We start from the raw sequence: 27,942 nt of genomic DNA on the forward strand, positions 1-27,942 counted from the left end.
CAGACCGCTTGGTCACCGTAAGCCGGGGGGTAGTTGTGCTTTTTCGCAGCGCGTGTCACTTGCGCGGCGGGGCGCGGGCGCGGCGGCCGACACTGCGGGCGTCGGGATCCGAGGTCCGGGCGCCGCGTTGCCATAGCTACGACACCGCGACACCACCCCAGCCCCAACCCCAACCCCGTGGCCGGCGTACACAGAAACAACCCCTATAGACCGGTGCACACGGCGCACGGTTGCTCACTTATATACCCGCGCTACACATAAGCCACCCCTGTCTACATAAGACGGTACGGTCAGGCGATGTAAATAACGCGAGATAACTTCGAGAGGGTCTAATGGAATAGGGAATCGTGTTTTGGAAAGTGCCCCGGAGAGAATGTTCTGGGTTGTTAGCGTTATAAAGGCCTGCCATGTTAAGTGAAAGTCGATACAGGGATTAGGTCGGAGAAATTTGATTATTCAAACGTTAGTTGGCACGGTAATGGCGTAAGGTGACCGCAGTCGGCTACCCTTGAGATACGCCCAAATATAACTTTAAACTCGTTACCCTTTAGTTAAGCTCGGTTATGAATTTCGTGAATAATCTTAGTTTAAATTGTTTAGCTCTGAGGGAAATCCATTTGATATAAATGTCACTGTCCTGCTGACTGAAGGCTTTCGTACTTTGTGGTATTTCCTAAACTTTGTTAGTGTTTACTTATTGTACATTAAAATAGTATTGATATTATTTCGCTTTATCACTTTGTCGTTGGAAATAATGTTTGATATAGTAGGATATACTTTTATCGTATTCTAAAAATATCAACTTTAGTAGTTCGATGAATATATCCCAAAATTTAAATTTTTATAAATTTCACTTTCCTCATTTTTAATTTACATGTCTAAAAATATAATTATACAAATAATTTAATAAACTTAATATAAATATCTTAACGAGTATTATTCCTTGAACTAAATGTAAAAGAAAACTCCGATTTTTCTTTCCTCATCCACCCATTCATCATCGTACTGCCTCAAAGTATCTTTTGACAATTTTGTCTAATCCTTCAGCGGTAGTTGTCTGAAAAATATTAAAAAGAAACTGTTATAAAAATTCACGGTAACATATTTTTATTAAAATTATGCCTGCTTATTAGATATGTCAATATGTTCAATATGTCAGAGTTACGTAGGTACAATCAGGACCCACCGCGGTGTTCCACTTACAGAAAAATTGCCTTATTCCTTGCAACTAGTCAAACTCCGCCCTTTCTTACAAAATTACCAACTATGTAACAGTGAGTTTCGTGAACGACGGTAAAATAGTAAAAAAAAGTAAACCGAGTAGACTTTTTTCGTACACATTTGAAAGCGGCGTTTTATTGATTACTGTTTTCGCGTCGTCGTCACATTGCTAAAGACACGTTAATACAATTGTCACTTTTCAGGTGGCATACCGTCAAATTCGCCGATAGTACTTACCGCTATCATTTTATCATGGAAAAATTCACGAATATGTTTCGAAGTTCTGCCATTTTCTTCTCGCTGTATGTGTATCATCTTATTACCTTCTATTGTAATTACGCTTTTTACCTGAAATTAATTTTTTCAATTAACATACCAACACGAATATCATTATTAATATAATTTGAATTCTTTGCTGCTTAAATTAAATGGCATTTTTACATACTAACAAAGGTGCGACAAATATTTATATTAAGAAGGAGAATAATAGGAGGAGAATATATAAGAAGAAGAATTATCATCTGGTGAAATTATAAAAGAGCCCCATAATCAAATCTAATATATTATATAAAATTCTCGTGTCACAGTTTTCGTTCCCGTACTCCTCCGAAACGGCTTGACCGATTCTCATGAAATTTTGTGAGCATATTCAGTAGGTCTGAGAATCGGCCAACATCTATTTTTCATTTTGTTTTTTTTTTTAACTGCGCGCGGACGGAGTCGCGGGCGACAGCTAGTATATTTATGTAATATTAGTTGTTACGTAGTAAAGTTATAGTAAATTTTAATGAAATGACGTTACCTTAACACCATCTGGCTTAACTTCATCGAACTCAATGCCTAATGCGAATGTAACTGAAGAATTCACCAGCCTCGAATTAAAACTGAATGTATAGGTACCGTTTTCGTTTAATGTTAGGCAATGAGTAGGACGAAGAGTTAGTGCTGCCTTCCTAGCTATGTAGCCCACACCTAAAACACATTATGTATGGACAGAATACATAGTATGTAAAAGATAATAAATTGTATTGGCGATTTTCCTGTTACATTAATGTATGTAATGTCACAAAGCTGTTTTCTGTCGAAGTTTATCGTCATAGTTCGTAATTTAAAAAAAAAATAGCATAATATTACAACTATCATGGAAGAATCGATGCTTTATTTTTATGTTTTTTTTTTTACATTAAACCTATTATAACAATAATTAATTAAATAGTTAGACAGGCCACAAAAATAACATACCTATAAAAATTAGATAGTCCTCAAAGTTTTCGTAACCCACCATCACATACTTCACTCCTAGAAACTCTTCCATCGTAACACAATATCAAAGGTTTATCTAAATTTAACGTGAATTAGTCGCAAGGTTCGCGGTGTTCTGACATTGTTGTGTTCGCTATCAGGCCAAAGTTACGAGATAAATGATAAATTCACTATCAAATGATAACGGAACACGATGGCTTAATTTCCTTGCTTTTGTTTGCTAACTGTAATTGAGTTCGTCTTCGTCGATGGTGGTTGCCCTATTAGCTACAGTTTGAAAAACAAGATAAGAATTACGAAGAAAAATTATAACTCCATTAGTAATTAAAAAAAACAACTAGCTTAAACACAACCTAACCTAAAACATAATTAGATGTCGGCTAATAACTAACTAAGAATTATACCTAACATATTCCATTTGACTTTTTTTTGTAAACGTTTCGGTACTATATTCATGAGTTTTATACAATTTTGCATCAATAACTGCTCCCATTAATATTGATTTTATCTGTAGGTCAAAAGAGCATTTATGATGAGGCGTCACAGTGCCCCAAGGATGCAAGTAATCGAGCTAGCAAACGCCAGGATTGTCCTGACACCAGTACGGAAGGTATTTTTTTAAATCAAAAAAATAATAAAAAATATTAAAGTAAATTCCAATAAGACTTTCAACTGTATCGTAGAAGCAACAAAATAACTCGTCTGACCTATATCTATAGGACTGGTTATAAAAAACCTATAGAGAAATACAAGAGTGCAAATTGTGATCCCCGCTTTGAGCGGAGCTCCCAGGTGCTGTGGGAGACTCAATACTTTCATTAGGGTGAGTTGTACGACAACGTAATCCCAGTAATGGCCCTATTGTTGCCAACGTCGCCATTTTGAATCGCACTCAAGGCGTACTGACTGCGTAAAGAAATTGAGAATACGCACATTAGCCAACTCTTGCTTACTATGTGTAAGAGAAACTTGCAGTTGGATAAATAAAAAGATAATGTGTGTTTGTTAATTAGCTTGCTACTAGAATCTAGACAGCTATTTGTTCCAGGTATATCTAATCTTTGTATTTATCCGTATTAGAGAGATTCTACGAAAAATCTCTCGCTAAAAGATAACCTCTCGAATATCCCGGTTGGATACTCTGTTTATCAGCCGACATGACTCTTCTTCTCTTCTTCTTTCACACTACCCATCCATAATTTCTTCGGACTTCCTTTATTATTGTAGTCATCCACATTCTCAATACTTTTTTTATATGCTTTTCATCTTTATATTTTAACATACTGTATTTGTAATTCAGAAAACAATGAGGCGGGTCTAGTAAAAATCCATAAGAAGCGACGCTTGGGTGCCAGTGAACTGGGTATGTTTTGCGAGTCATTATACGACTCGCAACTACCCTCTACACTGGCGGGAACAGAGCTGCCTTCTACCCCGGAGAAGAAGAAACAAACTCCACAACCTGACACTCCTCAAAATGTCCGGTAATTATTCACCAGATATGTTTTATTGTGATCATTTTTCCATAAATCATTGCTTTAATAATACGAGTGCGTGGTATTTTAAATAATGATGTTTGCGATTTTATTCAAATTTATGTATAATATGTTCATAATATACTGGATAATAGTCAAGCTGTGAACTTTTCCAGGTTTTAAAGCATCATAGTCCAGTCATTTTAGTAAGTTCACCTCGGAATTCGAGATACCCAGCTGTAAGTCTGTAAATACTTGTATATTGACATCCTAAAAGTTGTCTCAAAACCTACATATGGTAGGGTGTTAGCAACCATTAAATTTCAAGGTCAAAGTTCACAAAAATCGGCTTTTTGCGCTTTTTTTGGAAATATCTCATTTCCTATGAGTTTTTTGCTATTCGTATTTCTTTTCAATATTGTAGAATACAAAATTCTCTACAAATTTTGTTTAAAATTTTTTTTTATACGGTGAACCGTTTTCGAGATAGAGGGCGGAGAGCGCGCGGTCACAGCATCACTTCAGCCTCCGGTCGAAAACGCGCCATATAGTGGATGAACTATCAATAAATCAATTATTATAAATACTTGTCAATTTTTTATTAAGTATTATATTCTACTTTATCATATTTTCCTAACTTATCCACTTTTTATTCAGTATTAATTTATTTAACAACACTTACCTGCCCATGTAATTGCAGAATTGTTAATGAAAATATAGGAATTATATGTCGCTCTGATATGGTAGAGCATTGAGACAAGCTTGCCCATTACATTGGCCACAAGTTAAAGAGCATTGCAAGCCCGCTTTCCTGCATCGGTATCGCGAACCACAGCCACTCTTGCAGTTGCAGAAAATTGTATTGAACAAATCTTCTGGAGCAGGTGATAAAATTGTCATGATAGGCTCCAGAAAATCGTTTCGCATTGCCCAACCCCATACCTGGGGTTCCAAATCATGTCCTAACCAAGTTTGAACTTGATAATATACACAGTTGAAATGTTGATGAGCAGCTGCACTTGTTGGTGGAATATTTGAAAGCTGCACAGGTTTATTAAGTTTTGTAGACTTGACGTAATGCATGTAACGAAGATGATCGAGACTTTTCACAGATTTCGGAGCATTATAGACTGCCAATAAGGTTTGAGTTCTATTCTCTAATAATTTCTGGGCCGAAAAATTTTCTTCCTCAAATGCTGCAGCTAGTTCATCCAAATTTGTCAGTAATTAATTAATTTGATTTATAATAATTGATTTATTGATAGTTCATCAACTATATGGCGCGTTTTCGACCGGAGGCTGAAGTGATGCTGTGACCGCGCGCTCTCCGCCCTCTATCTCGAAAACGGTTCACCGTATAAAAAAAAATTTAAACAAAATTTGTAGAGAATTTTGTATTCTACAATATTGATAAGAAATACAAATAGAAAAAAACCCATAGGAAATGAGATATTTCCAAAAAAAGCGATTTTTGTGACCTTTGACCTTGAAATTTAATGGTTGCTTACACCCTACCATATGTAGGTTTTGAGACAACTTTTAGGGTGTCAATATAGAAGTATTTACAGACTTACAGCTGGGTATCTCGAATTCCGAGATTCTTACCTAATTTAAGCTTAAATGACTGGACTATCATTCGTTAATAATCTGACGTAATGTTCACATGTTTAAATATGGTCATATACGAGTAGTAATTTTTTTTGTTATTTAAATTTTGAAGGATAAATAATTTAAAAGACATAAAAACACTTTTTAAAATACTTATAGTTTTTATTACGAGTTAAAATATTCTATGTAATAGCCTATGTATATGATCTGTGAATTTTTTTTTTTTAATTTATTCTTCCGGTTTCAATTTTTTTTTTAACTTTAGCAATGCTGCAAAGGTAACCCATTTCTTTAATTAAAACTGTAGATAGTTTTATTTTCTGTAGTAGCTTTTAATTAAAGTTTGTAGATTTTAATATTTAGCTAAATATGAGGCATTAAATAATTATTATCTACTTTAGTACCTATATATATTTCGTTATGTTACTCACTTTGTATTTTTTGTCAATTTATCATTATGTATTAACTTTATCATAGAGTATATAAGTATTTTGCATGTTGTAGTTTATGTAAAGAGCCAAGTATTACGTCACTTACCGTGGGTTTCTAAGACCAAAATATCTATAAAACATATCGTCATCTCTGTGAACTTTTAAAAATAATTGACGTGATACTTGGTCTGCATGTTTATTCAGCCGATCTTGAATGCCGCCAGTAAAAGAAGACAGAATTAGAAAATTGCAGTTTGCAATTGTAGGAATATTTCAAATGGGCAGCATTCACGATTGGTGATATATATGTAGCATTAGTTGAAAGGTATTATTATGCATTCCAGAGTGCTGTACAATCTGGTGGACAACCTCCGACTGAGGACGTCGATGCTTGTTGATTGCAGTGTACCAACTATATACTACGGGGCTAGGACGCACAAGCAGCTGCAGCAGGTGATCAAGGAATTCGCAAGGACGGACTACTGCGGCCAGCTCCAGATGACGGTACTGTCCAGTAGGGACTATAGCTGTGTACGGGAGTTCGACAAGAAGACCTGGAGTACGAGGAATGATATGTGCAGGGCTTGTGTCAAGGTTTGTTTTTTTTTAATTTTACTTAGTAGAGGCCAAGGTAATAAGTTGCCCAGAATAGAAATCACATTATAAAAACATTTTACATTAAACATTATACATACACACAAAAATTTTTGGCTTATTTTTTAAACATCGCCACATCGCCTCATCTTGTAAAGATATATTTAAGCCGCGGACAAGACCCACTCCCGCGAGTTAGATATGCGAGCGTGTTTGCGAAAATTCGAACATGTTACGTTGTATGAGTGTACACATACAACTAGCCTCGGAACTTGCGGTTTACTCAGCCCTGCACCCACGAATTAGACATGAACAAGCACCTATTAATTTTAAGTTATTTGCTAATAGAAACTTGTAAAAGTTACAAATGAATACAATTTCAAATTACAGCTAAAACGATGTTCATCCTAACTTAATCGTCTTTTGTAGGCATGTTATATATATTTCACTGCCTAATTTTATAATTAATTCCACATTCTAGCCATATACAACAAAATCAATAGAACAGAGGGCGGATTCGAACTGCAAGTACTACGACAACAGAGGTTCACTCAACCACCAAACACTACCTCCTGCTTTTGATCTAGACGAGCTGATAGCAAAGGGAGAGGAGATAAGGGCGTGTCCTTACTACGCGGCGCGCGGTATGGCGGCCAGCGCGCATATTGTGTTCTGCCCTTACAACTATCTTATTGAACCTAGCATTAGGAGTAGTGTGAGTACAGAATAATTGATATTACATTAGTTCTAGCGGTCACAAGCGACATCATCAGCGCAGAATTACAAAAAAGTAACCTATAATATGCCCGCGTTCGCCAGCTACCTTCCCATCAGGTTGATTTGTAAAATTCAATATAAATGTCAATTTACCTAATATAAATAAAAAATAGATGCCGCCCGCGACTTCGTTTGCACGGAGTTAATTTAAAAAAACTGAATAAGTAGCCTATGTTTTCTTTCAGATTATGTTCTATATCTATGCTAAATTACGTCAAGATGTGTTGAGTGAGATACCTTCTAACAAACATTCATCCATACATTCGCACTTATAATATTAGTAAGATTAATTTGTTTGTATTTCAGATGCAAATCGACTTGTCAGATAATATTGTGATAATAGATGAAGCTCATAATATTGAAGATATCTGTCGAGACGCCGCCACATTTACCTTCACTAGAGATAACGTACAAGCTTCTATTAAGGTATAACTGTATCCCTCTTTTTCATCTCGCTAATCTCTATCTCTGTCTTTGTCTCTATCTTATTGACGTCTCAAGTGATTGGATAATATTGGACTATCTAAATATATATGTAATTCCTTTAATTACGTCACATAAAATACGAATAAAACAATTTTTTTTAAATTCATACAAATTAAATTGAATTATTGTTCTGTTATCACGAAATTACCCACAAGTCATAGAGTTGTGAAAACCATAGACATTACAGTTAAATTCAATGGAAATGACAAAATATATTAACACATGTCTCTGGTTGACAATGTCATTTATGGATTTTGGAATGTTTTAGTGATTAATATGAAACAAACATGTACATAAATCTAAAATTATAATAATATATTTGTTATAATTTCTTATTTCCATTTTGACGTTACAAAGTAACTGAAACTTAAAGTAACGTAAAGTGAAAATGGAATAACAATTTTTGAATATTTGAAACTGATCTAATTGTAAATATTTAAGGAGTTGGAGGTGGTGGCCGGGTACAGGTTCGCGAATCAAGATGCGTTACGTTATGTCGAGTTCTTACTGCGAGCGTTCAAAGGTTGGGATGATTGGTGAGTTACTATTTACTCTACAATACTCAAACATTACTTTAGAAAGTTGAGATAACAATGTTTTAATGATATTCTTCTTGTTTTAGGTTCGTGAACCAAACACCATTTATAAACCAAAAACCCATGACCGGTAACGAAGCGGTGTTCACTTGGGCCGCAGAAAACTTCGTACAAACTCTAAACAATCATAATATAGGACAGCAACAATACAAGGGTAATTTAGGATTTACCGACTTCATTATTTAATTCAGACAATACCCAGTCTCTTTATTATAATAGAAAACAAGATATAACAACGCATAAGTACACTCAGGGCTATTCTCAGTGTTACATTTTTTATAACATAACGTGGCAAACGAGCGAGCACCTTTTTTTTTTTTTTTTTTTTTATAGTCAGGAAATGCGTTTACGCACGCCTACGCCGGGCTGTGCAATGGCGTAGGGAGTGTGGGACTCGCCGGTCACAGAAGGTGACCGGAATACCCACTAAAACCTGACTGCCCTCTAACGCATTATGGCGGGGCCACGGGAACGCTTTAGCTTTCTTCCGTGGCCCAACGAGCGAGCACCTGAGTCGGCCTAAACAGAGAAGTGACCGCTGCCCATAGACATCCGCAATTGCAGATGTGTTGCCTACCTTTAATAGACAGAGGAGGCGACACACAGTAAGACGATATGTCCTCTTCCTATGCGTCCCCTCCTCCGTCAAATCCACTTCTCCTTACCATCCTTTCCTTATAAGAAAAGGGTGAGAAGGGAACGTGGACTAAAATTAGTCCTCCGGCATCACACATCAGACTGTACTTGGAATTACTTCCACTGGACGCCTGTCTTGTGTATGGTCGTGGTATTTCACTGAGCGAGGCCAATTCATGCAACTGATGCTGTTGCTGGCGTCTACCATTGTTGAACATTTACAGACACTTAACAGATTGCATAGTAGTTAACTCAAAACATTGCATAACAGTAAAAAAACAATTTGTGGAAGTTAAAACGAATGTCGCTTTTAAGTTGGAATACCGCGAGATTCTCTGACAGTACACACATATGTATATTTTATCTTTTTTTTTTTTCAATGCAAATCCATTGATTCGCTTAAACCTTTAGCTATGATTCTGTATATCAAGAGACAAACAGGAAATACATGAAAGTAATCCTAAAACTCCATACATTTTGTAGATTTCCATCAGAACGCGGAGTTATTCTGTAAACGTTTTCGTGAAGATCCGCGGACGTTGCTGGGAGTGACGCAGACCACAGCCACCCTTGTAGAGAACATGGACACTGTCTTAGGTCAGATTTATAATTAACGATGAGTTTACATTGTCTCAACATCTGTATAACAACATTGACTCTTATACATCATCAGCTTACTGTACGTCCCCATTGAGGGGCTCGGAGTCTACCCCAAGTTAGGGGTGACTAGGACATAGTCAATGCTGGCCAAGTGCGGGTTGACTTCATACATATCATTGAATTTCTTCTCAGATATGTGCAGCATCACGATGTTTTCCTTCATTGTAAGAAAGTTGGATAAATGTACTTATGTAAATCGAAAGTCGAAAAACATATTGGTACATGGCGGGATTTGAACCCAGGACCTGCAGATTGCAAGTCTAGTGCTTTTCCCCTGAGCCACTGACGCTCTTGCATCTCATTTACTTTGAAAAAAAAAATATTAAAAGTAATTTCCTTATTCAGGTGTTATGACAGTTTAATTCAAATATCTGTTGGATAATTACGTCTTGATTTTCATTGTTAATGGCAACTTTATTTCTTATATAAAACTAGCTTTTACCCGCGACTCCGTCCGCGCGGAATAAAAAATAGAAAACGGGGTAAAAATGATCCTATGTCCGTTTCCTGGTTCTAAGCTACTTGCCCACCAATTTTCAGTCAAATCGATACAGCCATTCTTGATTTATAAATGGTGTAACTAACACGACTTTCTTTTATATATATAAGATGTGTTTATATTTAAACAGTTGTTCGTGAAAGTGTTTTCTATTTTAAAGCATCATTTTTTTTATTATTTAGACAGTTTTAGTAAAGGAGGTGAAATCTACAATTTAGTTTTTTCGTTTTTTTTTTATTTTACGTTAGAAAGAGACGAAGAATATTTTTATTTTATTTATCTACCGTAATTTTTTAGTTTTATTGTATATATGTGATATATTTGTAGGTTATTTATTCCGTTGTGAGGGTAAGTATATGGACGACTTCACGCCCGCTCTCGTACGTACTGTGACCGGACCTGATTCCTTCTCTTGGAGACAGTCACAATTCAATAAGGTATTGTATTAAATATAATTAATTTATCCAACAGTCTTTGAATACATAACGAATCGTTACATGTTTTTTTTAAATAATGCCAAAACCAAGTGAAGATAGCTGTAGTGAAGGGACGTTGATATTTTTGTAGGTCTAGTGTTGCGCCGATACACCGACATAGTATCGGTTTTCTTCATAACAGTATATAGAAAATATTTTATGTCTACTAAAGTTATAAAACTTTGCTAGTTTTATTTGTTTATCGGTTTTTTTCTAAATGTCTGTGATTTTGTGTGGGTTTCGTGTTAATTTTAATCCATTTTAATGCGGTTTTCACTGTTTATTTTAGTAAGTTTGAAAATTTATGTTTATTGATTGTATCTATCTGGTTTGTTTTGTAGTCTATAGAAAAGGAGACATTATCACTGCGCTTGTTGTGTATGAACCCGGCGGTGGTGTTTGAGAGTCTGAAGGTAGCTCGCTGCATCATCCTCGCCTCCGGTACATTGACTCCTCTGATCAGCTTACACTCGGAGCTGGGAACTGACTTCCCTCTCCAGGTCAGCCCCAACCACGTCATACCACCGGACAGGGTAAGTGAAATAGTACCTTATTGTGTGCAAGTTAAAGTTCAATTTATGTTGATTTTAAAGTTTAAAAATAATATGTAAATGATTTTTAGCGAATTAAAAAAAAACTAGTAATAAAAATAGCCTATGTTACTCAGTGATTATGTAGCTTTCTAGTGAGCAAATAGTTTTTGATATCGAACCAGTAGTTTTTGAGTTTATTCGTAACATATAAAAATTTCTTCTCTTTATAATATTAGTATAGATTTGTATCAAACTTGCAAAATCTGCAAAAAATAGCGATTCAGATTTTTTTTTTTAGTTTCAAGCGTGAAAAGTCCTGAAATCTCTTACTATTAGATCTTGTTCAAAGTGATAAATTGAAACCTTGTACTATGATAGTTCGATGTTGGAATTAGAACCATGGCCGATGAGAACGCTTGATGCGTACTCTGTGTCATAGTCTGTTGTGAGGGTACAGAGCAGATGTTCAGACGTGTGTGTGTTGTGTGCAGGTGTGGATAGGGTCTCTGTCGACGTGTCCCGGCGGAGGCAGACTGGAGTGCAGTGCGCGAGGCGCGGGGGAGACGCGGGTGCAGGACGGTGTGGGCGCGGCGCTGCGCTGTGTGTGTCGCGTCACTCCGCACGGCGTGCTCTGCTTCCTGCCCTCGTACACGCTCATGAACAAACTCGTTAACCGGTCACTACATCTTGTTATACAAAACCTTTATACATTAACTTCACTTACCGTATGTTTCCGAGATCGAAAACTCCGTTTAAAACATATTACTAGCTCTGTTAGAGATTTAGGTCTCAGAAACCGACTATAAGTTTTCTAAATTCTTGAATAGTTTTGGTGAGACGCATAAATCATATACACTAAGGGAGGCATTGGTGCCAATTAAATGGTCACTAAGGGTTAGTGTAGATTTTAAAAAAATCTTAGTTTTCCGGAAATGTTTTGAAATTAACTTATGTGTTCTTCCAGACTATGTTCTACATCTATGCCAAATTTCATCGAAATCCGTTGCCCGTCCTGTTTTGGAGATACTTTTTAACATTCATCCATCCATCCAAACTTTCACATTTATAATATTAATAAGATAACCACATTTACATTATCAGATGGAAGGAGACAGGCTTGTGGGGGGAGCTGAATGAACTAAAGCAGGTGTTCATGGAGGCCAGAAATGCCAGAGATCACAGTGACGTCATGGAGGTTATTTTTTACTACATATCAAAAAAATATGAACATTTTTTAAAACTTTCTTTTTAGTATTTGTATTAAATATTGAATGATTTATTATGTAAGGAGTACTACAGCAGCGTGTGTGGAGGTCGCGGTGCTCTGCTGCTGGCGGTGTACCGCGGGAAGGTATCTGAGGGTATGGACTTCAGAGACCACCAGGCCCGAGCTGTCGTCACTGTAAATATATACAATACTATATCTATATGTTTATCTAACATGGCGAACATTTAAATAAATGTCAAAAATCTTGCTAATATTATAAACTAGCTTTTACCCGCGACTCCGTCCGCGCGGAATAAAAAAATAGAAAACGGGGTAAAAATTATCCTATGTCCGTTTCCTGGTTCTAAGCTACTTGCCCACCAATTTTCAGTCAAATCGATTCAGCCGTTCTTGAGTTATAAATAGTGTAACTAACACGACTTTCTTTTGTATATATAAAATGTGAATTTTTAGATGGTTTTTTCTTAGAAAGTATCTTTAGGAGTTGTATTTATCTTGATGAAAATTGGTATTGATGTAGAACAGTCTGGAAGAACACATAGGCTAATAAGTTTTTTTTAATTCCACGCCGACGGAGTTGCGTGCGGCAGCTAGTCTATAAAAAGAAAAAAAACAATTCTCTTTTACTATTTAGACGAGGAATTTGATTTTAGATCCAAGATTAAGTTATTGAAAACGCCTACAAATATGGAGATTTATTAGTTTCCATTGAATACAGATGGCGCTAGTTACTTAAATAATAGAAAAAATTAAATGTCACTTAAAAAACCTAACCAAAAATAATCAAAGCGATAAAATATACTAAATATCATGATTATTATCTGATTTTTAGCCGACTTCAAAAAGAAGGAGGTTATCAATTCGACTGTATTTTTTTTTATGTGTGTTACTGCGAATCTCCGCCCCTGGTGCTCCGATTTTGATAAAAAATATTTTAATCGAAAGGTAGTGCTTGATGGGTCCCATTTTTTTTAATTAACTAGAAGACTAGTAGATTTTGAATATAGCTTCAAAATTTGTTGCGAAAATTAGGGATATTTTAGCTTTCAGCGCTTATGTAATAATTATGTTACAGGTGGGAGTTCCCTACCCGAACACATACGACATGGCGGTGAAGGAGAAGATGAAGTACAACGACCGTTACAGCGCACAGCGACATCTGTTGTCCAGCAGCGACTGGCTTCTCGTGCAGGCATACAGGTACATCATCATCATCATCATCAGCTCACTATACATCCCCACTGAGGGGCTATGAACCTACCCTAAGTTAAGGGTGAAGATTGGTTTGACTTCATACATATCTTCCCTTCAGACATGTGCAGGTTGCATTAACGATATTTTCCTTCATCGTAAGAATATAGGATTGTACATATGTTTAGTTGGATGAATGTTTGTTTGAAAACGGCTCAACGGATCTGAATGAATGGCATCGATGTAGATCATAGCCTAGAATAACATGTAGGCTACTAATTAAGTTTTTCTTTAATGCAGACGGAGTCGCATTCGACAGCTATACTATAAATAACTTTTCAAATCTCAAAACAACTATATATCTAGAAGTATTAATTTTTATTAGTCAAAATACATTATATACAATAGAATCAATACACTGTCTCACTTACAACACTGGAAGTGACAGCTGTCATGTCAATATAAGAGAGCAGTTGAGTGACGAACGCGGTACGAAGCGGACGTGCGTCTGCGCTCCAATGTGGTAGTGAGCTAGTGTCTGTCCTAAATCAACTTTGAGGGACTAAAAGGGGTAATACAGTGTGTGAGAATTAAAAAAATATTGTAAGAATAATTACGTTTTTTTTATGGATTGAGTTGTAATGAGTAGGTTTTAGTTTTCTTGTATCGTTTATTTAACTTCTAACTATTTTAATATTGTTTAATGCCCGTGTGTTGCCATTTAACGATGTTTCTTGTTAAGTCACAGAGCTGGGTCCTGGGTCGGATGTCAATAAATTATTTTAATATAAGATATTTGATGCAAAAGTATTTTAAAAGAATTAAACTAACAGCGAAATAATGTATTTAACTCTACTTCATAATAAACCTCGCTGTAGTATAAACTCAAACCGAACGTAAATAAACAAAAATGTCAGACGTTCCGCAATTACGGATGGAAAGAGACTGCCTCGAGCAGTAGCGCATGCGACCTTATAAAACCTTTTGTGTGACTACCCTCAACAGTCCTAACATTAAATTATTTGTTCACGATGTACACAGAGCTCTGAACCAGGCGGTGGGTCGCTGTGTACGACACAGAGGTGACTGGGGCGGGGTGCTGCTGGTTGACGCGCGCTTCTCCAGCCCGCACTACACACAGCATCTCTCCAAATGGGTCCGAAACTTTGTCAGTATTATTTTTAAACTACTTTGTAATTAATCTTATATATCTATATATATAAAAGAAAGTAGTGTTAGTTACACTATTTGTAATTCAAGATCGGTTGAACTGATTTAGCTGAAAATTGGTGGGCAGGTAGCTTAGAACTAGGAGACGGACATAGGAACTTTTTTATCTTGTGTGCATTTTTTTTTATTCCGCGCGGACGGAGTCGCGGGTAAAAGCTAGTTATCTATATTTAATATTATATATTTGGAAAGATTTTTACTTTCATATATATTATATATAGCTAATAAACTCAAAAACTATTTTCCTGATTTCAAAAATTTTTTTGTAGAAAGTTATTGTCACCGAGTAACATAGGCTATATTTATTACTAGACTAGCTGTCGCCCGCGACTCGGTCCACGTGGAATTAAAAAAACGTATGTAATATAAAATACATAGCATGTGTTCTTCCAGATTATGTTCTATATCTGTGTCAAATTTCATCAATATCTGTTGAGCTGTTACCGAGACACCTTCAAACAAACATCCATCCATACATCCGTCCTTCTAGACCAATGATTGTCAAACTTATTTCTTTCACCGCCCCCTTTGAAAATCAATTATATTTCAGAACGTCCCTAATTTTTATTCAGCCCTAAAACTTAAAAACCACAATTTCATTACTTTAATTAATTTCTATGCCCCCCATTTTTTGGGCCCCTTATCGCCTCTTCCTAGGTTTCAAACGCCCCCAAGGGGGCGTTATCGCCCACTTTAGGAAACACTGGTCTAGACATTGGTATTTATAATATTAGTAACTTTTTTAATTCTCATGCGAAAGAAGTCGGAGGAAAAGGCTACCTAGATATATTTTTCAAATCTAATTAGTATTTCTTAATATCTAATTACAACATACATTATATTACGTGGAGTCACAGTAAAATTGTATAACATGTTGTACCTTCACTTTGGGGGTATATTTGATTTTTTTTTTTTCAGTTAGAATATATTTTGTATGTATTTTTTGTAATTGTATTTTTTTTTTTTGTAATTTTCAGTTGGGCAACAATCATCACACATTTGAGAGTTTAGTCAACAGTCCTAACAGTCTTGAGTCCTTCATGCAGACTATGACCCTCAGGGAGAGTGAAGATATCTAGAAATTTCTACATACAATGGAAGTTTCTAGTTACAAAAAAGTTTTTATAACTAAATACAATGTTTTGTTAATTGTTTCGTCAGTTGAAAACTATGATAACTTTGTATTTGTAATTTTTTTATTGTAAATCGAAATGTTTTAATATTTTTATTTCTGACTTCTCTGCAACTTGGTCCTTTGATGGCTTTTATCGTTTGTTTCCGAGACTAAATCATCAATTTCATCTTTAACAATATGTTTTATACAAGGATTTTGGTCTCAGAAACCAACTATTAGTGAGGAGATTTTGCTAACGGAAGAGATTCTTAGCTTTGAGTTTAATTTTACTTTGTTATATTTATTTAAGGATTGCATAATAAAATTACAAATGTTTTAAAAAATATATTAAATACCTTAACATAATGTAGGCAACTTTAACTTGTGCTTCTTATCTTGGCGTCTGATTTCTTTGATAAGTTTTGTCTTTCGCTGTGCAGATTAAAATTTAAGTTGAAGTTGTTTGAATATTTCTAATTGTGATGAAATTTATTTTTTAATTTGATAAAAAAAGTAATAAATAATTCAAATATAATATTCTTTATAATTCCAAGCATCATTCAATACGAGGTAAAGAATACGCGACGACGATGTCTCTATATTGCTTTCTTCACTCTGAAAAGATAATAAAATATTTAGAATCAAAACGTAAAAATAACATCCAAAACTAATTTGATTTAAAAAAATACATCAAAAAAATTAAAAAAATAAACTAAGTTAAGTAATTATTGACATGACTAACGCCATATATTGTTAAAAATGCAAAAAAAAAAAAAAACAATTTATTGAAAAAGCCATATTAAATCATTTTTCAAAGACAATGATAGAGTTGACAACATGTATCTATGCAGTGTAAACAGAGAGTGCAACATACGCCTTGTGTCCGTGTACAGTGCGCGCGTGTCGCTTGAGATGAGAGATCTGTTGGAAGGCGCTGCTGCACATCTCACATACGTATGGCCGCTCTCCGCTGTGATGTCTGAAATTTTACATTATTTTTACCTTTTAAAAATAAATAAAGAAATAAAGATAAATATAGATCATTAAAAAATTGTCTATTACATCGCCAGCCGACAAGATAGTGAATCTATGGTGTAGGGAAGGGTAGGTAATTAATTGTTTTTATTCAAAAGCCGTAATATTAGCTTATTAAATAGAGAGTGAGAATGAGAATGGAAACTAACAAGTAGTTTTTGAGTTAACAATGTTCATATCGATACAGCTTGTTAATATCTAATGGTGGGTTTCTGAGATCGAATTCTGTATAAAACATATAATTTTAAAGATTGGCAGTAAAATATTCTAATAAAAAATCTTTACATTTTTTATAATTACTTTTTTTTTGACAATTCTCTTAAATATGTCAAATAAACTCAAAATAGTAGTTTTTTGGATGAATTTCAAGGACCAAAAGTTTTTTAGTTATTTCATAAACCTACCATTCAGGACGATTCCATGAAATTACACAATCTATTTTCCAACAAATATGTTTCGAAGTAGTCTATTTGATACTTTTTTGGTCTAGGTCTAAGGGGGGGGGGGGGGGGCAGCTGTGTTAACTCAAAAGGAAGTGATAAGTGATAAAAATGTTAACCTTTTATGTACTTCAAGGTCCGTCTTCTTGTAGAACTTTCTGTCGCATTGCTTGTCATCACATACATATGGCGTGAGACGCTCGTGATCGCGCTCGATGTGATTCTTGAGCTGTAAATGTTTAAGATATTTTGGTAAAAAAAAAAAACACTTTATATATTCTTGCACCAAACTAGTAGCTCTAGTGTTATATTTCTAATACTAAAACAACACTTAAGTCTCCTTCATGATCACTTAAAAACCCTCAATTCGAGTTTGTATGTGGTATTAGTGGCCTCTTGGTTTCGCCGAAATAGCGAAACAACTGATGCCCATAGACATCAACAATAGCAAATGCCTATCTCTAATCGATGGAAAAAGGGACGCATCTTCCTTCGTCATATCCACTCCCCCTTCCCATCCTTTTTTTATAAGAAAATGGTGAACAGAAGTGGACTAAATTCATCAGACTGTAGGTGGAATTGCTTCCAGTTGACGCTTGTCTTCTGAGTGGTTGTGGTGTTTACTACTGTGATTACTGAAATGTACACTAAGGGTCTCCATTAACGTGTCTGAGTGTGATATGTGTGTGTTACCATCCAATGTGCGCGGTATGTGTTGTCGCAGTGCGGACAGCTGTGCGCTGAGAGGACACGAGGCTCGTGCGCTGCAGACACGTGCTTGTTGAGAGTGGACCTGTAGCTGAACCGTTCACCACACACTGAACACTTGTGTCTGCGTAGAGATGGGTTGTGTGTACCTGATACAACACACAAAATAATTAACTAGCAGTCGCCCGCGACTTCGTCAGCGTGGAAAAAAAAGCACTATAATATTCCTAGAAACAGCAATTACATACATACATGTTAACGACTTTAGTTATAGCTAAATACTCACCAATATGAGATTTGTAATTGTCTTTCTTATTAAAAGTTTTCTTGCAAATTTTACAAACAAATATAACTTTCTTCTTTTCTTTTCCTTTAATATCTTCAACTTTGTCATCTAATTTGTTTGGTTCTATTTGTTTTATTTCTTTTTCTAATACAGCATCCATTTTATTTTCTACATTGTTAATATTATCTACTTTAACTGGAACTAATGGAAGTTCTTCTATTTTATTGTCTTCAGTTTTTTCAACATCAATATTTAACAAATCAGTTAACTGAGCAGCGTCTATTTCACTATTCAAACTTATAATAAACGTATCATGATCTTCTGATGATATATATTGTACACTATTCTCTCCGATGAGTTGTTTCAAATTTGCTGCTAAATTTGTACTCGCTTCCAAATCAACATCACTTTCAAATATCTTTTCACATTCATCAACAGTTTCTGGTACTTTCAATTCAGGTCTATCAAAATTAATGTCCGGTACATTTAAAAATTCATCAGGTAAATCATTTTTAACTTGACATAAAGCTGATATTATATCATGATCCATACTTTTACCGCATTCAGTAAAATCAAATAATATCTCTCCGTTTCTATCACTCGGATTATAATCAATATCAATATTAGAATTAAACACTTGATTATTTTGAAATGTTTCTAAATCTATGTCATTGTAAAGTAATTCATCATCTAATGAATGTAATTGATTTATTTCTTTAAGGAACTCGACTTGCATTAAATAATCATCTGTAGTTGGATCTGTTATATATTGACTATTGAAAGCTAAGTTAGATTGTTGAGGTATAGTCATATAGTCATCTTCCGCAGACAGAATATCGTCTACAATATTATCAACAGTTCTGTTTGCATCTGCATTTGTATCAATAACTTTCTCTTCATTATCGGGTTCTTTACTTTGATTGGTATGTTGTCTGGAATTAAGACATAAGTTTTTAGAATCAAAATTATGTTACATTCAAAACATTTTCTTACAAATACTCTTATCACAACTATCATTCAATTGCAGCATTAGAGTAGGGCAAGGTGGAGCACCAGGTGTAGGGGGGCTATGCAAGCGCTAGAGTCGGATAAGATCTTTGAAAGATTTCCCCCAAGGATAAAAAAGGGGGTGCTACAAAAATCTTGCCTAGGGCGGCAGATACTAAAACTGGTCTTGCCACATTAGTATATTAGTTACAAACAACACTTCTCATATAATTTGTGTGTCAAACAAGCTTTGTTACCTAGTGGTAACAAGTTGAAGATTACCAATTTGTATGTTAACCTGTCTATTGATACTATGTTGTCTTGAAAGTCATCTAAAATCACAGATTAAATGCAAGTAAAAGAAGTTCAAGTAATTAAAAAAAAAATATAATAAACTAAAACTTACCTTACGCAATGTTCAAGTAAAGCACTTTTATACTGAAATGTCATACCACAGACTCGGCAATGATTTTTTCTAACAGTTTTGTCAACAATCTCATTTTGATTTCTGTTCATTGGACAGTAACGTTTGTGCCTTGTCATCGATGCTAACTGAAATAGTAATAAATATTTTTCATTATTATTATCATAACAGACATGTTATCAACAGATTGTGAAGTTTTCATGTTTTTTTTTTCAAGTAAGCAGTGCATTTGAATGCTCGCGCGATCGCGATATATTCCTCACTTACACAGGTCTAACCCAAGTTATTCAATGGTGGACCTGAAAATTACTCTATAGAGGTTTCTCGCTTATCAAGGTTTGATTGTACTCCTGAAATAGTGATGCAACGGAAGTATCTTACCGGAACCAGAAACGGAAACAGATGTCAAAAATAAATTTTAGCAGAAACGGAAACGGAAACGGATGCGGAAACAGAAGTGTAAATAATAATAAAAAACATATTTACAAAAATATTTTTTTCGGTAAAAACAGTTTGTATTCGTTTTTAATTTATTAAGGCATTGGATATCGGTGTCCTTTAGCGTATTTTTACTGCGCTGCAATAAGTTAAAATACGCGTTTTATTTTTAATTTATTTTCAGGAAACAAAATTACACTATTTACAAATTAAAGTTCGCCAAACCACTCGTGTTGACAAACGACAAATATATTTCTAACTATATAATGATGATGATATATTACATGGTTATCACTTATTCAAAAGTACATTTAATAACTCGTAAGTATAGTCACATTTTGCCAGTTGTCAAATTTTATATGGACAACTACTAGACAGTTTACTGCAGCAAGAGAAACTGATTGTTTCAAACAGCAGCAGAAAATATTACGCGCTTAAATTCACAAAATAGTACGTAAACAAACAAATGCGACAAGTGCCGAAAGGCCGCGCACGGACTGCCCGTCTCGCGCCGCGCATTTGGATCTCTCAGCCGTCGTAAAGTTCCGTTTTATCTCCGTTATAAAAGTTGCGGAAACAGAAGCAGAAACGGATGTTGAAAAGCACGCGGAACTTCCGCACTTGCGGAAACGGAAACAGACATCCATTGCATCACTATCCTGAAACACCTATGAAAAATCAGGTTGTCTCCATTTCTTGAAAGAGAAAGCAAAGCTTTGGTGCAAATATTGTCAGAAACAGACAAATAACAAAACATGAATCAGTCTCAGTTTAAAGTATTTTGACAAAATCAAAGTTTTTTTTTAATATTTATATTTATCACCTGTTTAAATCTGTTGCCACAACCAGAACAACAGAATGGTTTCTCGTTGGTATGTGTTAGCATGTGACGCTTTAGATTGGATTTATCTCTGAACTGCATACTGCAGCTTGTACATGGAAAATTGCGTACACCTAGAATTTTGTAAAGATTAAAAACATGCACTAAAAAGTAAAGTCATTTTTGAATTTAATGAAGTAAGCATGAACCAATCATATATAGTCAAAATTTATACCTTTATGAACATCCACATGCTTTTTAAGATCAGATGGTTTGTAGAATGCTTTATCACATTGATCACATTTATAAGGTCTGAAAAAAAAACAAAATAGATATTAAACCTCATAAATAGCGAGTAAAAGATACTAGTTTAGTAGTTAATAGCTTATTAAAGGCATTGTGTACTAGCTGTTGCCTGCGACTCCATCCACATGGAATTAATTTAAAAAAAGTTAATAAGTAGCCTATGTGTTCTTACAGACTATGTTCTACATCTATGCTAAATTTTATCAAGATCCATTGAGCCATTCTGGAGATACCTTCTAAAAAATATCCATCCATACATCTTTCTAAACATTTGCATTTATAATGTTAGTAAGATTACCATACCTGTAATCTAAATGTTTTGCAAAGAGATGTTGTTGTAGCCTCCAAAGTGCTTCAAATGCCATGGTACACTGCGGGCACTTCCAAACCCATCCCAGAGGCTTGTGTGTGAGGCCATGTTTCATTAGTTGTTGTTTTGTGGAAAACTTTTGATCTGGACATTTGTCTGAATAGAATATTTCAGTATTTAGTAACTTTTTGGTGTGTAAGGCAAGGTTTTATTTTTAATAGTAAGCTTTTTTTGCAATTAAAATGTGACAACTTACCACAAATCCAAAGGTTATCTTTAGAGTGAACTCGTAAATGTCCATAGTATTTCTTGGCATTATCGAACTTTTTGCTACATATTTCACAGTGTAAAGTCGTAGGGCCGTTCAAGTCTGGTTCCTCCAAAGGTCCATCTGCTGTTAGGAATTCTGCTAACACATCATCATTAGCCAAGAGACTTCCATGAGAAGGCAATGTACCTTGGAGGTCATCGTAACCATCTAACGGTTTAATTTTATTGAATTCCAAATCTGATGTTTCTGCATCTACAAACTAAAACAGAAACAACTCTGGCCATAATTAAGAATAAGAATCTCCAAAGTTACTTTTTAGAAAAATGTCTTACGGGAAATTTAAAGAATGACAGATTTGCATCCATCTTGAAATATAATATTTTATCTAACAGTAGCAAAAGACACGTAAATCACTTAATTTCTTCAGCAATATTTTTAATAAACATTTTAAAATTAAATCCACCAATAATTGTAAAGTACAAATATGTAATGTTGCTGTGACTTGTAGTGATTGACAGATGACAGATTGACACCTTCAAAGAATAAAACAAAAAGAATATTATGCAATAGACAATTTTTCTCTACAAATCTATTCTCTTTGACTTGTACCGGAAGTAACGTAAAATGATCTGACCCGGCCCGGTGGGCATAAGTCAACGAAATTAATGATGGATCATTAGCGCCCCACTGTAAGTGTCACAAAATCCATGTACGGATAGGGATATCTAACCCGGTATGCCCATAAATGACACATAATATAGCTAACTAGCGCCTACCTTTCCTCCCATTTTCTATCGCCGATTTTTACATTCATGTAGGTTTTACTTATTTTCTACAAGAATCAACCGAAAGCAGCACCTTTCCCATCGGGCTAGACATCCTTATTTACTTGTCATGTGTTTCTTTTGTAATTTTACATGCCGATGTAGGTTTTAAATATATTTTTACAGAACTAACCGCGATATCAGATCTCTCTTACCGGCTACCGGTTCAGATTAGGTTGTCTCCTTGTGCCTGCAATTACTATATTTTACATATTTTACTTCATTTAGAATCATAGTTTTTCTGTAATTTGTAAACTCACGCAAGTTATAGGTTAGGTATACGTTAATCATAATTTAACTGTGATATATCTTTTATTGGGCTCCTTTATAGGTTCACCGTTGTTGGCACACAAAAAACAATTGGAAGCCATTTTGTCTATAAAGTATTTAGTAATTTAATGTAAAAAGACAAACTGCAATTCTGTGCGAAATAAGAGTCGAGGCTGAGATCTTCATTAAATATAAACTTTACCTTGCATCCATTTAATTCAATATCAAAGTCGTTCGCATATTTTATATACGGGTTATTGCAAATTCACAATCGTTATTCTTCGAACTTCTGTTTATTTATACTGTGCTTGATTAATCATCGGGCACGAAAGAGGAAATAATTTTTTCTTAAATCTCCTGAAGAATGAACTATGTAGCTCCATCGAATTTTCTTAATAAACATACTAAGTCCCAAAAGACAGATAGCTTTCGTAAACGGAAAACAATATAAGCCATAAAATTCAAATGCCTTACTGTGTTTTGTTATTAGTCCATGGTTGAAACGGATAGCAGGTTGTTTATAGCATATTTCATTATAAAATAATAATTAAACCACACAGTAACAGCAAAAGTCTCCGAATCAAAAATATATTTCAGCTTTAAAATATTACGGTACGAAAGTCGGTCAATAGACAAACAAATGTTCTGATTAAAATTCATTACCACGATATTCACACTCAGCGTGAATAGTGCAGTTTACAACTGACAAAACTACTAAAACATTTCCTTTCGTTAAAGTACTACTGTTAGAAAAACTCCGGGCAAAAACGAACATTTACACAACCTCGTTTTTTATATATATTTGTTTTTTTTTATATATCTACACATAGTAATTTTTATTTCCATTTCCGTGAACAACGAGCACCTTCAAAAAGTGACCGCTGCCAAAGCCGCCGTAACACGGGACAGGGGAGAGGAGAAACTAAAGTAGGATATTTCTTTTTTTCATTCCAGAAATGTTACGTCAGATCTATTTTACCCATTTTTATCACAAAAGGGATAACGTTGAATAATTTGAACAAAATTAGTAGAAGATAAAATGATTAAATGTGACTTATCTTACTTTACTTTAGATCTCCTTGTCATTTACATACAACAAAACTTGCGAAGTTTTTCACGCTGAGTTCCCAGCAGCTAACTTGCCTCTTATCATAGTTAGGTATGCCCTTTCTAAAAGCGGTTAAAAATAATTATCCATAAGGTTTAAAAATATACGTAATAAGTAGATAGTGATGACAAACTGACTCCTCTCGTTAGTGTGAAAATTAGTCAATTTTTCTATTTTATAACTAGCTTTTGCCCGCGACTCCGTCCGCGCGGAATAAAAAAATGCACACAAGATATAAAAGTTCCTATGTCCGTCTCCTAGTTCTAAGCTATCTCCCCGTCAATTTTCAGCTAAATAAGTTCGACCGATCTTGAGTTATAAATAGTGTAACTAACACAACTTTCTTTTATATATATAGAAGACTAGCTGTCGCCCGCGACTCCGTCCGCGCGCAATTAAAAAAAAATGTAAAATAGATATTGGCCGATTCTCAGACCTATTGAATATGCTCACAAAATTTCATGAGAATCGGTCAAGCCGTTTCGGAGGAGTACGGAAACGAACACAGTGACACGTGAATTTTATATATTAGATTTATTCTTGATAATAATAATAATACTTTCAAATAAAATTTTGCTGTGACAATCAACCCAGAAACATATTTCCTTGCATATTTTAAACTAGAACAAGCAATACCCATTTCTCACAATCACATCAATAGCATCGATCTCAATTGGCATAATTCTCTGACTATTCACGAAAACAGTAACTGACCAATGACCACTATATCACTTATTTAAATTAACTTTCTTTGAACGGCGTACTTACATGCATCATGCATTGGTAAAGGTGTTTGGTACATAATGTGATTTATAATCGTCATATTATACAAATACTCTATGTTTTAGGTAAGTAGAAAGGTTGAAAAAGAAACCAGAAACGTTCAGTATTAGCATATAAAAGAAAACAGATAATAGCAATCGTAAGAAAAAAATATATGAGTTAATTGTTTGACATATAAAAATTAAAAAACAGTATGCTACGTCAGTATACTAGTCATCGATTACGAAATAGTACAGGATAGGTAGTAAACCTATCCGGTTGAATGTTAAAATGTAGTTTTTTTTACTAGTTTATTTAAGTGCTCAAAAGTGTTATTGCAAAGAATAAAGTCGATGATGACTAAATGTCAATCAATGTTTACTAATAGTTTTATCGTTTAGTTATTTAACCGTATTACAAGAGTCATTAAGGTCGATGTTTGTAATATTGCAGACAAGTCGGTCACAAAATCCGCTTATTCCGCTCCGCCATAACACAAGCCATACCCTAACACAAGGATTAAACGCATTATATAAAATGAAACAACCATCATCAGGTTTCATTTAGACGAAACATTTTCTTAATGATTGTCGGTGATTGTTAACATGGGTTTTCGTTTTTATTTAGCATTATTAATAAGCATAATTAATTGTCCTTATTGTATTATGTGGAGTGATAAAGAAATTGAAGAATTGTTGCGGAAGATTCCAAACATCACGGACGTCGAGAAAGAAATCGCTCCCGCTGACTTTACTAATTTACGGTTCACGTTGATATTTCCAGGTTAGTAAATATTTGAATATAACGGTTCATAAGCTGGCAACACATCCATTGAAAGCAGCAGCAGGCAGATACAGTATTGGAATTTTCACTAGGTCACAAGACAAGTACTTTCACTTGATGTCATAAACCTGTAGAAGTTTGTAGTGCTAAGGTATGTAAAAGGCGAAGTTTGCAGACGTAAATGTTCCTTTTGTAACATTGTGTCCTAGGGGCAACGGGCGATGGAACGCGATATGATACGATGAAGCCGACTAAATACGGTGATCATTTAGCCACAAATCTATACAACTATTATGTCGTGTTAACGCGGAAACGAAACCATGCAAATTATTTTCTAACATTGTAACTGTAAGCAATGGTAGTTTGGTAGTAAGCAGTGGTAGTATTGTATTTTTCATATTAAATCTACACTAAGGGCGACCACTTAAAAACCTTGAGTACGCCACTTTATGTACCATGACGAAGAAATTATAGCTTCATATTATCACTGTTTTTAAATATAGCAATTGGTAAATTTTACTTAACGATTAAATAAGTAGCGGTCATTGTGTTTCGTGTATGAAAATGTAAATAAGGCTTTACGGGTCACTTAACACTCACGCACAACACGCAACCACAATACAACTACATTTAACAACTATTATTTATAAAAAAAAATTATAGACTGAACTGAAATGTTTAATCTTTCAGAGTTTTCCCAAATTATATTTAAATAAAGCAATTTCCTTGGTTTTAAAAATATGTTCTAACAATTTCGTTTTATCGTTATGAATTATTTTTTTGCGTAATCTTAAAGAAAACAACTATAAGTACCTACTTTTTATTTAGAAAAAGTGCTTATAATATTTTTGTAGTAAAGTGGCACATATGGGCTTTGTGTTAAGGTACAAAATGGTGTGGATCTGGTAACATAGCGGAGGGTTACGATGATCTGGGCAAAGACAACAAAACAGACGCGTGCTGTCGGCAGCATGACTTCTGCCCTGACATCATACCCGCCGGAGAGACCAAGTACAATCTCACTAACGAATCTTTCTTCACACGGTAATTAACTAGAAAAATAATTATTTTATACAAGACTTTTCTGATTTATCAAAAGAAAGAAAAGATTATATTGAATATTATATTGATAGAAATAGAAACGTAACTTTGCAATCAAAATAGGTGATTTAGTAAAGACTCTTTTTTAATCTGTGATGTCTGACAACCGAAACATTTTACAAAAACAATTATTATCACTTCACTTAATCTTCTTGTAGCAACCCTTCATCGATGTATTAAAGTTTATCAGAATAATTGTCAAATAATTGTTGTAGACGTTTGCTAAAATAATTTTACAGGCGCTATGTCACGCGAAAAACTACTTAACAAAACAAATTCCAACTTAATCTCTTTTCAGACTACATTGTTCGTGCGACGAGACATTCCGAAAATGCCTCCGAACTGTAAACAGTGTCACCTCATTGAAGATAGGCATGACTTACTTCAACGCTATCGGTACAAAATGTTACAGGAAGGATTATCCCGTAACTGGGTGTAAAACACGAGGCGGGTGAGTATATTAGAAAATATCATGTTTTTTTTTTATATCATAAGGTGGCAAACGAGCAAACGGCCACCTGGATTCGCCGCAATAGCGAGGCGACCGTTGCCCATAGACATCCGCAAATGCAGATGCGTTGCCTACCTTTAATTAACGGAGAAGGGGACGCAAAGAGGGTATTTCTCCATCCTATGCGTCCCCTCTTCCGTCAAATCCACTTCCCCTTCCCATCCTTTCCTAATAAGAAAAGGGCGGGAAGGGAAAGAGGACTAAAATTAGGCCTCCGGTACCACACTCATCAGACGAAACGCGGAATTGCTTCCACTTCACGCCTGTCTTCTGTGTAGTCGTGGTGTTGCACCGGTCGATCCGGCCAATTCGTGCACCCAACAAATATTGTTGTTGCGGGATCTACCACTGTTAAAAATGTATTTCTAAAACATTGAAAAACTGACATAATTTTTCAAGGTTTATTTTATATTATAATTTATATCTTTAACAGTTGGTTGGGGAGCAAATGTGTGGAGTACATTTACGATATTGATGGTGAAATGAAATATCAGTGGTTTGATGTACCCAATTACTGAATAAATATCGGTCAAAATGTAG

At 34.9% G+C, this 27,942-nt stretch overlaps 4 protein-coding genes across 5 annotated transcripts in view; 2 read left to right on the forward strand and 2 right to left on the reverse strand.

Moving 5' to 3' along the window:
- LOC106714490 (Fanconi anemia group J protein homolog) overlaps nt 1-16,270 on the forward strand; it is a 46,321-nt gene extending 30,051 nt beyond the window's left edge. The window contains exons 4-19 of one of the 2 annotated variants that reach the window (XM_045683049.1): nt 2,999-3,094; nt 3,785-3,968; nt 6,343-6,592; nt 7,074-7,307; nt 7,676-7,795; nt 8,297-8,391; nt 8,478-8,605; nt 9,571-9,684; nt 10,574-10,683; nt 11,064-11,255; nt 11,747-11,931; nt 12,357-12,450; nt 12,544-12,657; nt 13,559-13,683; nt 14,716-14,842; nt 15,882-16,270. In XM_045683049.1, coding sequence (XP_045539005.1) covers nt 2,999-3,094; nt 3,785-3,968; nt 6,343-6,592; nt 7,074-7,307; nt 7,676-7,795; nt 8,297-8,391; nt 8,478-8,605; nt 9,571-9,684; nt 10,574-10,683; nt 11,064-11,255; nt 11,747-11,931; nt 12,357-12,450; nt 12,544-12,657; nt 13,559-13,683; nt 14,716-14,842; nt 15,882-15,983 — 2,270 coding nt within the window. In that variant the 3' untranslated portion in view covers nt 15,984-16,270. The remainder of the gene's footprint in view (nt 1-2,998; nt 3,095-3,784; nt 3,969-6,342; nt 6,593-7,073; nt 7,308-7,675; nt 7,796-8,296; nt 8,392-8,477; nt 8,606-9,570; nt 9,685-10,573; nt 10,684-11,063; nt 11,256-11,746; nt 11,932-12,356; nt 12,451-12,543; nt 12,658-13,558; nt 13,684-14,715; nt 14,843-15,881) is intronic. The other variant, XM_045683050.1, reaches the window with a different exon arrangement.
- LOC106714616 (fatty acid-binding protein, heart) lies at nt 948-2,791 on the reverse strand. The gene is made up of 4 exons (XM_014507707.2): nt 2,464-2,791; nt 2,024-2,193; nt 1,459-1,569; nt 948-1,057 (listed from the first exon to the last, which is right to left on the reverse strand). The coding sequence occupies exons 1-4, from the start codon at nt 2,534-2,536 to the stop codon at nt 998-1,000; spliced, it is 414 nt and encodes a 137-aa protein (XP_014363193.2). The 5' UTR covers nt 2,537-2,791; the 3' UTR covers nt 948-997.
- A 591-nt stretch (nt 16,271-16,861) lies between the features above and the next one.
- On the reverse strand, nt 16,862-22,491 carry LOC106714553 (zinc finger protein 184). The gene is made up of 10 exons (XM_045683362.1): nt 22,376-22,491; nt 22,029-22,302; nt 21,766-21,928; nt 21,392-21,468; nt 21,160-21,290; nt 19,881-20,026; nt 18,488-19,419; nt 18,187-18,350; nt 17,613-17,722; nt 16,862-16,997 (listed from the first exon to the last, which is right to left on the reverse strand). The coding sequence occupies exons 1-10, from the start codon at nt 22,406-22,408 to the stop codon at nt 16,862-16,864; spliced, it is 2,166 nt and encodes a 721-aa protein (XP_045539318.1). The 5' UTR covers nt 22,409-22,491.
- Nucleotides 22,492-25,672: 3,181 nt separating this feature from the next.
- Nucleotides 25,673-27,933, forward strand: LOC106714594 (phospholipase A2-like). The gene is made up of 4 exons (XM_014507670.2): nt 25,673-25,790; nt 26,675-26,834; nt 27,190-27,342; nt 27,836-27,933. Exons 1-4 carry the CDS (start codon nt 25,673-25,675, stop codon nt 27,918-27,920), a joined length of 516 nt encoding a protein of 171 aa, XP_014363156.2. The 3' UTR covers nt 27,921-27,933.
- Nucleotides 27,934-27,942: the final 9 nt, after the last annotated feature.

The sequence above is a fragment of the Papilio machaon genome, chromosome 21, assembly GCF_912999745.1.
Source record: "Papilio machaon chromosome 21, ilPapMach1.1, whole genome shotgun sequence".
Classification (NCBI taxonomy): domain Eukaryota; kingdom Metazoa; phylum Arthropoda; class Insecta; order Lepidoptera; family Papilionidae; genus Papilio; species Papilio machaon.